We start from the raw sequence: 11,987 nt of genomic DNA, 5'->3' as shown, positions 1-11,987 counted from the left end.
CTTCTGGCCTTGGAGGCCTGTGAACATTTTATGACCCTCTTTTGATAAAGGCTGTTCAACCAGAAACTTATTTTCCCTTGAAATATTTTTTCTTATATTTCTAATCTATATCGCCTCAGAAAGTATCAGAGTTACATTCTCACGAAGCAAAGATGCAGTGAGTTACAAGAAAGAACAATTAGCTCAAAAGTCTGATGTGGTTAATTTCAGGCTACACCTGTTTTTCTTACTTTCCAACTATGTTAACTAATGCACTCCAGGTGCACAGTGGATTAGAGATATGGGAACTTAGCAACATGCATTGGCCCAATAATGAAATCCTATGCCTAGTACTTCTCAAATAACTTTTAATACCTTGAAAGGCTCTATGTTTTAGGCTTTCCATGTCTCTCACAGTAGGGAGGCTGTAAAAATCGTATGATTAGCTGCAACAGTCTGGATATATTTGCCAAGAAGATATAATGCTAACAGAGGGGGTTTTGATTGGAAATATTACTCTCATCTACAGGAGACTTATTAGCATAGGCTAAGATGATTTTCTCCAGAAAAAGTGGTCAGGAATAGCACCCAGTTAAGGTCAGAGGAGATGGTGAAAGTCATGAAATAGTAACACAGACAGATTCTGGTTTTGGAAGTAGATGCTCGAGAAAGACTACGGAGCCCATTGAGTTCTGCAGACTTGGTTAACAGATTTCTTCCACATGACAGTGTCATGGGTGGGATCTCCTGGGGTGGCTCGGGCAGGGCTTCATCAAGGGGGAATTCCCCGAGAAAAGTGTCGGTGGTTGGATGGTGGGAGTGGGAGTGGGCAGGCCTCGGCCGCCTCAGCGAATGAGGAGCTTGCACGTGCGGGGGTGGGGCCGTTGGGAAAGCCTCCAGAGGACCGAGGGGGCGGGGCCAAGGCCCTTTTTGGAGACGACGGTGTGAGGGAAGGGAGGCATCGGCGTGCAGCTGCAGGTAGGAGATGGAAACCCTCGTGGGCCTTGTTTGCAGAGCCCCGGGGGCTGCTTCTGAGCACGGGGGAGGTGCGTGTCCGGCTCCCTTCAACGTCTTAGCCGGAGGGCGAGGTTGTCGGGCCAGCGCCGCTGGTGCGGATGCCCTTCGGGGACCCTCTGTCCCTGAGGGGCCGTCGCCGGCAGTCGGGCGCCCCCAGCGGGGTGACTTGGCTCCTGGGTCAGCGGGGCTGGCGCCTGGCCAGAAAGTCGCCCTGAGTTGGAGGGGGCCGTGGGGGGTGGGCGCTGGGCTTCAGAATCTGGGGAACACCTGCTACGTGAACGCGGCGCTGCAGTGTCTGAGCCACACGCGCCCCTGGCCAGCTGGCTGGTGTCCCGGCAGCACGCCACCCTCTGTCCGGCCGGCAGCTCCTGCACGCTCTGTGCCATGCGAGCTCACGTGACCCGAGCCCTCCTTCACGCGGGAGAGGTGATCCGGCCCCGCAAGGACCTGCTGGCGGGCTTCCACAGACACCAGCAGGAAGATGCCCACGAGTTTCTGATGTTCACTCTGAATGGCATGCAGCAAGGGTGCCTGAGTGCATCCCAGCCGTCGGGCCACGCCTCCGAGGACACCAGCGTCGTCCGTCAGATCTTCGGCGGGACGTGGAGGTCTCGGATCCAGTGTCTCCACTGCCTCGGTGTCTCGGACACGTTCGACCCTCATCTGGACGTCAGCCTGGATATCACGGCGGCTCAGAGTGTGGAGCAAGCTCTGAGAGAGCTGGTCAAGCCCGAGAAGCTGGAGGCGGAAAATGCCTATGACTGTGGCGTTTGTCTCCGGAAGGTGCCTGCCACCAAGAGGTTGACTTTGCACAGCACGTCCCAGGTCCTGGTGCTGGTGCTGAAGCGGTTCACACAGCTGAGCGGGGCCAAAAGGGCTCAGGAGGTGCGCTATCCCCAGCGCCTGGACGTGCAGCCCTACACGTCTGAGGGGAAGGCAGGGCCACTGGGCTACGTGCTCTATGCCGTGCTGGTGCACTCCGGGTGGAGCTGTGAGCGAGGACACTACTTTTGTTACGTCCGAGCCGGCAACGGCCAATGGTATAAGATGGACGATGCCAAGGTGACCGCCTGTGACGAGACTGCTGCCCTGAGCCAGAGCGCCTACGTCCTGTTCTACGCCCGGGAGGGTGCGTGGGAAGGGGGCGCTGGGGGAGGGGCAGCGGCCCCCCTCGGGGCTGACCCCGCAGACCCCGGGCAGCCTGCAGGAGACGCCAGCGGCAGAGCTCCTGGGTCGCAGGAGTCCCCGGGGGACACAGAGGCCGAAGGGATGAGCTTAGAGCAGTGGAGACGCCTGCAAGAACACAACCGAGCGAAGCCGGCCTTGGAGCTGCGCAAGATCCAGGCTGCCCTGCCTGCCGGCGCAGTCGTGATTCACCGGTCCAGACCCGGAGGAGGGAGAAACCGCCCGCCGCCCGCACAGGAGCACCACCGGCTCGACCGGCCCAGCACGGACACCCCGCCTCCGGGGCCGACGGACGTCGGCCACGGCCCTTGTGCCAGCGGGAGGGCCAGAGCGACCAAGGGGAGGAACAAGAAGCCGCGGCCATCTCTGGGGCTGTGGCGGTAGGCCGGCTCTGATGCACATGCGTGCAGACGCCCAGGCACACTCTGCGTGCGGCCCGCCCTGGGCGACGCAGCAAGAGTGCCGAGGAGGAGCGAGTTCCTCTCTGGCGGTGAGGACGATGCGGCCTCCGGGGAACAGGCGGTACCTGGAGCGTGCCCGGGGTCTCAGTGTTCCCTGGAACGGGTTTGTGCCCGAGCGGCTCAGCTCTCGAGGGCTGGCTCTGCTGGGAAGTCGGCGGAGCGAATGGGGTGCGTGAGCGGGTCTGAGCACGGTGCCAGGGCCTGCCACTTCTGCGAGGGTGGGAGAGTCCTCTCTGGATGGGACTTTGGGTGTGGCTTTGCCTTTCTTCCCCCGTCTCCAGTCCCTGGCCGCACCGCTGGCCTCTGGTGAGTGACGCGGCCTGGAGACGCCTCACAGAACGCTCACAGCCAGCCGAGCAAGGAGACGCTCTCCGGAGCCCTTCGGGGGGGAGGTGCAGGGAAGAGCGGGTGCAGGTCCACGCACCGTGTTCTTCCGGCCGGCCAGGCTCTCGAGAATGCCCCAAACGTCGAGCAGCGTCTGCGGAGAAGATGGGCAAGCAGTCTTTATGGGTGGCTGCCCTCGGGAGGCCTCGTGCTACTAGGCAGAGTTTCCAGCAGGATTGAGTTGGGGATCCGTGGGTCCCCGACAGGACGCTCGTCCGCAAAGTTCCCTGGGGCTCCATTTCCGGTGCAAGGAGCGTGCTGGAGCAGCGCCAAGTGCCAAACAGGAGACGCGATCCACAATGCCGTGAGCACCACCACCGGCACCACCAGCACCGACACGAAGGCCACGGGGAGAAAGGCGAGCCAACTAGTGCCAAAGAAACCTCTCCACCAGCAGTGCACCGGGGCCTAGGTGGAGATTCATCACGCAGCGTTCATTTCTGGAAGCAAAGGTCCTCCCCGGCCTGAGGAAAGACCCGAGCCTACCCTAGATTGGGATAGCAAGCCAACTGGACTTCCGACTCTGCCCGTCCTGCCTGGCAGTCAGTTGTCCCTTCCAGCTGGGCCCCGGACAAACGCCGCTGGACTCGAGGAGACGCGGCCGGCCTCCAAAGTGCCTGGGGCGGTGGGGAAACTCTCCTCCCCTAGCTGCTTTCTCCACTGCCTCATGATTCCCGTGACCCGGTGGAGGGGGGCCTGAGGACCTTTATCGATCACCTCTTGTGTTTTATTTCTGTTTCTTGGCTGACGGCTGCGAACCCCAAACCCTCCAGCAAAGGGCAGACCGGGAATGTGCGGTTTAACATCTCAGACCTCGAGGGACAACTCTGGCTGCTGACTGCGCCAGTCGGCGTGGCAAGGAACAGAGAACGTTCCGATGGCTCGTTTCCCCCGCATGCCCACCTACAGCGCACCATGCCCTCCACACGTGGAGAGGAAAAAGAATGATGAGCAGTATCTTCCCCCAAGAACACGAACAAGCGTGCCCGCGCGAGGACGTGGAGCCACCCACAGCCCTCCCTCATCATCACCACCCATCCTCCTCCGCCCCATCGTCTCCAATGGACTTACTGCTTGCCCCACCCACCCCCTCTGAAGAAGAGGGAGAAGGAGAAGGAGAAAAAAGGAGAAGAATGGCGACTGGAGCGGCGTGGCAGAGGGAGTGGGAAGGTGGCCTTACGCTGGGGGAAATCCGTGCAAAAGCGAGAAAGATACTGGCTGATCTCGCTTCTCTGTGCCATGGGAAGGAGGCAAGAGGACAGCAAGGGTGTGAGCACCTGGACGATAAAGCACAAAGTGGTAGGGTCCTGGGATGGGATGGGGAAGCGGGAGGTGGGAGGGGTGCAAGAGGCTAAGGAAGAAAGCGGGTCAGGGCCGTTCTTTCCTAGTAAGTATCCACGGATCAAGGCTTCAGCTATGTATGGGAAACCCATGGACCGTGAAACCCCCATCGTCCTGGAAGGCGAGCATAATGTCCAGGACGGGAGAGCAAACAAACACACCTGTCCCACACCGAGAAGGAAAGCAACAGTCATCCTCTTCCAGGAGGGAAACCTTTCTTATACCTTGACTTATAGCGCGTTTTAAGCCCTGGAATTGGAAAGACGACTGTATGAGTCAACTATTGTATATAAAATAGAGAAAGAGAATAAAAGCAACAAAAAAATAACAAAATGAACACAAAATTAAAAAAAAATAAAAAAAGGAAAAGCAAAGAAAAAAAAACAAACCCCACAAAAAACCGCTCGAAACCCCCCCCCAAAAAAAACAAAACAAAGAAAAGCAACGACAACAACAACAACAACAACAACAACCACTATCAAAACAAATGGAAGAAGGAAAAGGAAGGGCAAAAGGCAACGGAGACATAAAAAGAGCTGAAGCAAGGAATCCAAAGTTGCAGCAAGCCTATGCCTTTTGGAATGAGCTCGCTTTGGGCTTGACCAACGGCCCTGAAGGGAGAAAAGCATATGTGCCACTCTCTCGGCATCTTTTGGTGCCAGGACCCTGAACGCTAGCAGAGTGTCCAGTGAGAAAGCATAGAAATTGGAGCGGACCTCACTGGAGAGCCAAAGTTGAGGCAAGGGTTTCTTGTTGTCTGGGGAGGGGTTGTCCTCAGGCAGGGGTCTGGGAAGGGAGACCCCTAAAGGGGAGAGGGTAGGGGGGCAGACCTATGTTTGCACAAGTGTGTTAGGACGTGAATGGTGAGCCCACGCATTCCTCTGCAGCCCGCATTTGTGTGCTGAACTTGGAAGGCCCGCAGTGACTCTCTAGCGGGCAAGGCTGGAAGGCCCAATGGCCCCGAATCATTTGCATCCGGAGCCCTTTGGTCCAGGGGGCCAGGTCGGAAGTGCCGTGCGGGGCTTCGTCAAGGGGAATCCCCGAGAAAAGTGTCGGTGGTTGGATGGCGGGAGTGGGAGTGGGCAGGCCTCCGGCCACCTCAGCGAATGAGGAGCTTGCACGTGCGGGGGTGGGGCCGTGGGAAAGCCCCAAAGGACCGAGGGGGCGGGGCCAAGGCCCTTTTTGGAGACGACGGTGGTGAGGGAAGGAGGGCATCGGCGTGCAGCTGCAGGTAGGAGATGGAAACCCTCGTGGGCCTTGTTTGCAGAGCCCCGGGGCTGCTTCTGAGCACGGGGAGGTGCGTGTCCGGCTCCCTTCAACGTCTTAGCGGAGGCGAGGTTGTCGGCCAGCGCCGCTGTGCGGATGCCCTTCGGGGACCTCTGTCCCTGAGGGGCCGTCGCCGGCTGTCGGGCGCCCCAGCGGGGTGACTTGGCTCCTGGGTCAGCGGGGCTGGCGCCTGGCCAGAAAGTCGCCCTGAGTTGGAGGGGCCGTGGGGGGTGGGCGCTGGCTTCAGAATCTGGGAACACCTGCTACGTGAACGCGGCGCTGCAGTGTCTGAGCACACGCCGCCCCTGGCCAGCTGGCTGGTGTCCCGGCAGCACGCCACCCTCTGTCGCGGCAGCTCCTGCACGCTCTGTGCCATGCGAGCTCACGTGACCCGAGCCCTCTTCACGCGGGAGAGGTGATCGCCCCGCAAGGACCTGCTGGCGGGCTTCCACAGACACCAGCAGGAAGATGCCCACGAGTTTCTGATGTTCACTCTGAATGGCATGCAGCAAGGGTGCCTGAGTGCATCCCAGCCGTCGGGCCACGCCTCCGAGGACACCAGCGTCGTCCGTCAGATCTTCGGCGGGACGTGGAGGTCTCGGATCCAGTGTCTCCACTGCCTCGGTGTCTCGGACACGTTCGACCCTCATCTGGACGTCAGCCTGGATATCACGGCGGCTCAGAGTGTGGAGCAAGCTCTGAGAGAGCTGGTCAAGCCCGAGAAGCTGGAGGCGGAAAATGCCTATGACTGTGGCGTTTGTCTCCGGAAGGTGCCTGCCACCAAGAGGTTGACTTTGCACAGCACGTCCCAGGTCCTGGTGCTGGTGCTGAAGCGGTTCACACAGCTGAGCGGGGCCAAAAGGGCTCAGGAGGTGCGCTATCCCAGCGCCTGGACGTGCAGCCCTACACGTCTGAGGGGAAGGCAGGGCCACTGGGCTACGTGCTCTATGCCGTGCTGGTGCACTCCGGGTGGAGCTGTGAGCGAGGACACTACTTTGTTACGTCCGAGCCGGCAACGGCAATGTATAAGATGGACGATGCCAAGGTGACCGCCTGTGACGAGACTGCTGCCCTGAGCCAGAGCGCCTACGTCCTGTTCTACGCCCGGGAGGTGCGTGGGAAGGGGGCGCTGGGGGAGGGCAGCGGCCCCCCTCGGGGCTGACCCGCAGACCCCGGGCAGCCTGCAGGAGACGCCAGCGGCAGAGCTCCTGGGTCGCAGGAGTCCCCGGGGACACAGAGGCCGAAGGGATGAGCTTAGAGCAGTGGAGACGCCTGCAAGAACACAACCGAGCGAAGCCGGCCTTGGAGCTGCGCAAGATCCAGGCTGCCCTGCCTGCCGGCGCAGTCGTGATTCACCGGTCCAGACCCGGAGGAGGGAGAAACCGCCCGCCGCCCGCACAGGAGCACCACCGGCTCGACCGGCCCAGCACGGACACCCCGCCTCCGGGGCCGACGGACGTCGGCCACGGCCCTTGTGCCAGGGAGGGCCAGAGCGACCAAGGGGAGGAACAAGAAGCCGCGGCCATCTCTGGGGCTGTGGCGGTAGGCCGGCTCTGATGCACATGCGTGCAGACGCCCAGGCACACTCTGCGTGCGGCCCGCCCTGGGCGACGCAGCAAGAGTGCCGAGGAGGAGCGAGTTCCTCTCTGGCGGTGAGGACGATGCGGCCTCCGGGAACAGGCGGTACCTGGAGCGTGCCCGGGTCTCAGTGTTCCCTGGGAACGGGTTTGTGCCCGAGCGGCTCAGCTCTCGAGGGCTGGCTCTGCTGGGAAGTCGGCGGAGCGAATGGGGTGCGTGAGCGGGTCTGCACCACGGTGGGGTCCTCTCTGGAGGACTTTGGGTGTGGCTTTGCCTTTCTTCCCCCGTCTCCAGTCCCCGCACCGCTGGCCTCTGAGTGACGCGGCCTGGAGACGCCTCACAGAACGCTCACAGCCAGCCGAGCAAGGAGACGCTCTCCGGAGCCCTTCGGGGGGAGGTGCAGGGAAGAGCGGGTGCAGGTCCACGCACCGTGTTCTTCCGGCCGGCCAGGCTCTCGAGAATGCCCCAAACGTCGAGCAGCGTCTGCGGAGAAGATGGGCAAGCAGTCTTTATGGGTGGCTGCCCTCGGGAGGCCTCGTGCTACTAGGCAGAGTTTCCAGCAGGATTGAGTTGGGGATCCGTGGGTCCCCGACAGGACGCTCGTCCGCAAAGTTCCCTGGGGCTCCATTTCCGGTGCAAGGAGCGTGCTGGAGAAGCGCCAAGTGCCAAACAGGAGACGCGATCCACAATGCCGTGAGCACCACCACCGGCACCACCAGCACCGACACGAAGGCCACGGGGAGAAAGGCGAGCCAACTAGTGCCAAAGAAACCTCTCCACCAGCAGTGCACCGGGGCCTAGGTGGAGATTCGTCACGCAGCGTTCATTTCTGGAAGCAAAGGTCCTCCCCACCTGAGGAAAGACCCGAGCCTACCCTAGATTGGGATAGCAAGCCAACTGGACTTCCGACTCTGCCCGTCCTGCCTGGCAGTCAGTTGTCCCTTCCAGCTGGGCCCCGGACAAACGCCGCTGGACTCGAGGAGACGCGGCCGGCCTCCAAAGTGCCTGGGGCGGTGGGGAAACTCTCCTCCCCTAGCTGCTTTCTCCACTGCCTCATGATTCCCGTGACCCGGTGGAGGGGGGCCTGAGGACCTTTATCGATCACCTCTTGTGTTTTATTTCTGTTTCTTGGCTGACGGCTGCGAACCCCAAACCCTCCAGCAAAGGGCAGACCGGGAATGTGCGGTTTAACATCTCAGACCTCGAGGGACAACTCTGGCTGCTGACTGCGCCAGTCGGCGTGGCAAGGAACAGAGAACGTTCCGATGGCTCGTTTCCCCCGCATGCTCACCTACAGCGCACCATGCCCTCCACACGTGGAGAGGAAAAAGAATGATGAGCAGTATCTTCCCCAAGAACACGAACAAGCGTGCCCCGCGCGAGGACGTGGAGCCACCCACAGCCCTCCCTCATCATCACCACCCATCCTCCTCCGCCCCATCGTCTCCAATGGACTTACTGCTTGCCCACCCACCCCCTCTGAAGAAGAGGAGAGAAGGAGAAGGAGAAAAAGGAGAAGAATGGCGACTGGAGCGGCGTGGCAGAGAGGGAGTGGGAAGGTGGCCTTACGCTGGGGGAAATCCGTGCAAAAGCGAGAAAGATACTGGCTGATCTCGCTTCTCTGTGCCATGGGAAGGAGGCAAGAGGACAAAGTGAAGCACCACGGTCCTGGGATGGGATAGGGAGGTGGGAGGGGTGCAAGAGGCTAAGGAAGAAAGCGGGGTCAGGGCCGTTCTTTCCTAGTAAGATCCACGGAATCAACGCTTCATATGTATGGGAAACACGTGGACCATGACGTCCGCATCGTCCTGGAAGGCAAGCATAATGTCCAGGACGCGAGAGCAAACAAACACACCTGTCCCACACCGAGAAGGAAAGCAACGGTCATCCTCCTCCAGGAGGGAAACCTTTTGTATTCCTTGAGTTATAGCGCATTTTGAGCCCTGGAATTGGAAAGACGGCTGTATGAGTCCACTAGTGTATATAAAATAGAGAAAGAGAATAAAAGCAACAAAAAAGAAATACAAAATGAGCACAAAATAAAAAATATTAAAAATAAATGGAAAACCGAAAAAAAAAAACAATCCTCCAAAAACCCCCCAAAAAAACCAAAGAAAGCAACGACAACAACAACAACAACAATCAGAACAAATGGAAGAAGGAAAAGGAAGGAAAATAGGCAACAGAGACACAAAAGGAGCTGAAACAATGAAGCAGATTACTGAGAGCGATGTAATCAGCTGGACGTCTACCCACAGGAGGTTTGTTCCAAAGAACAAAATGCACAATGTAATCTGAACTAAATTCACAGTAATTTGTAATGAGAACAAAATTCAAAATGTTTCTAATGTATAGCCCTCAGCATATGCTCTAAGAACAAACAAATAAACAAAAAACCCTACCATATTTCTACAGTGGAGTGGGCAAACTTCTATAAAGATCCAGAGAATAAATATTTTAGCTTTGCCATACAACATCTGTTGTATCCACTCAGCTCAGTCATTGTATCCAAGATGCACCACAGATAAGAAGTACATGAAGAGCCTGTTTCAAGAAAACACTACTTATAGACAATGAAATCTGGATGAATAGGAGTATAATGAATAGAATTTTCATGCTGCAAATATTATCTTTAAGAATTATTTTCAAACATTTCTGTTCAGTTCAGTTGCTCAGTCGTGTCCGACTCTTTGTGACCCTATGAATTGCAGCACGCCAGGCCTCCCTGTCCATCACCATCTCCAAGAGTTCACTCAGACTCATGTCCATCGAGTCCGTGATGCCATCCAGCCATCTCATCCTCGGTCGTCCCTTTCTCCTCCTGCCCCAATCCCTCCCAGCATCAGAGTCTTTTCCAGTGAGTCAGCTCTTCGCATGAGGAGGCCAAAGTATTGGAGTTTCAGCTTCAGCATCAGTCCTTCCAAAGAAATCCCAGGACTGATCTCCTTTAGGATGGACTGGTTGGATCTCCTTGCAGTCCAAGGGACCCTCAAAAGTCTTCTCCAACACCACAGTTCAAAAGCATCAATTCTTCGGCGCTCAGCCTTCTTCACAGTCCAACTCTCACATCCATACATGACCACTGGAAAAACCATAACCTTGACTAGACGGGCATTAGTCTGCAAAGTAATGTCTCTGCTTTTGAATATGCTATCTAGGTTGGTTATAACTTTTTTCCAAGGAGTTAGCGTCTTTTAATTTCATGGCTACAGTCACCATCTGCAGTGATTTTGGACCCCCAAAATAAAGTCTGACACTGTTTCCACTGTCTCCCCATCTATTTCCCATGAAGTGATGGGACCAGATGCCATGATCGTCATTATCTGAATGTTGAGCTTTAAGCCAACTTTTTCACTGTCCTCTTTCACTTTCATTAAGAGGCTTTTTAGTTCCTCTTCACTTTCTGCCATAACGGTGGTGTCATCTGCATATCTGAGGTGATTTATATTTCTCCCGGCAATCTTGATTCCAGCTTGTGTTTCTTCCAGTCCAGCGTTTCTCATGATGTACTCTGCATATAATTTAGATAAGCAGGGTGACAATATACAGCCTTGACGTACACCTTTTCCTATTTGGAACCAGTCTGTTGTTTCATGTCCAGTTCTAACTGTTGCTTCCTGACCTGCATACAGATTTCTCAAGAGCAGGTCAGGTGGTCTGGTATTCCCATCTCTTTCAGAATTTTCCACAGTTTCTTGTGATCCACACAGTCAAAGGCTTTGGCATAGTCAATAAAGCAGAAATAGATGTTTTTCTGGAACTCTCTTGCTTTTTCGATGATCCAGCGGATGTTGGCAATTTGATCTCTGGTTCCTCTGCCTTTTCTAAAACCAGCTTGAACATCTGGAAGTTCACGGTTCACGTATTGCTGAAGCCTGGCTTGGAGAATTTTGAGCATGACTTTACTAACATGTGAGATGAGTGCAACTGTGTGGTAGTTTGAGCATTCTTTGGCATTGCATTTCTTTGGGATTGCAATGAAAACTGACCTTTTCCAGTCCTGTGGCCACCACTGAGTTTTCCAAATTTGTTGGCATATTGAGTGCAGCACTTTCACAGCATCATCTTTCAGGATTTGAAATTCAACTGGATCAAAAGGGTTAAGTGATGCTTTCTAAGGCCCACTAGACTTCACAATCCAGGATGTCTGGCTCTAGATGAGGGATCACACCATCATGATTATCTGGGTCGTGAAGATCTTTTTTGTACAGTTTTTCCGTGTATTCTTGCCATCTCTTCTTAATATCTCATGCTTCTGTTAGGTCCATACCATTTCTGTCCTTTATTGAGCCCATCTTTGCATGAAATGTTCCCTTGGTATCTCTAATTTTCTTGAAGAGATCTCTAGTCTTCGCCATTCTGCTGTTTTCCTCGATTTCTTTGCATTGATCACTGAAGAAGTCTTTCTTATCTCTTCTTGCTATTCTTTGGAACTCTGCGTTCAGATGCCTATATCTTATCTTTTTTCCTTTGCTTTTTGCCTCCCCCTTCTTTTCACAGCTATTTGTAAGGCTCCCCAGACAGCCATTTTGCTTTTTGTGTGTGTTTTCCACGGGATGGTCTTGATCCCTGTCTCCTGTACAATGTCACGAACCTCATTCCATAGTTCATCAGCATTCTATCTATCAGATCTAGGCCCTTAAATCTATTTCTCACTTCCACTGTATAATTATAAGGGATTTGATTTAGGTCATACCTGAATGGTCTAGTGGTTTTCCCTACTCTTCAATTTGAGTCTGAATTTGGTAATAAGGAGTTCATGATGTGAGCCACAGT

General features: G+C 55.7%; 1 protein-coding gene across 1 annotated transcript; it reads left to right on the top strand.

Moving 5' to 3' along the window:
* The first annotated feature begins 950 nt into the window (after positions 1–950).
* On the top strand, positions 951–2,565 carry LOC108635471 (ubiquitin carboxyl-terminal hydrolase 17-like protein 6). The gene is given in 2 exon segments (XM_018045595.1): positions 951–1,298; positions 1,301–2,565. Coding segments are annotated over 2 exon segments (1,599 nt in total). The 5' UTR covers positions 951–964.
* The last annotated feature ends 9,422 nt before the right edge of the window (positions 2,566–11,987 follow it).

This window comes from Capra hircus, unplaced genomic scaffold (assembly GCF_001704415.2).
Source record: "Capra hircus breed San Clemente unplaced genomic scaffold, ASM170441v1, whole genome shotgun sequence".
In the NCBI taxonomy this organism is placed as follows: Eukaryota; Metazoa; Chordata; class Mammalia; order Artiodactyla; family Bovidae; genus Capra; species Capra hircus.
Note: the sequence above shows the minus strand (reverse complement) of the source record. Positions and strands in the feature narration are given on the sequence as shown.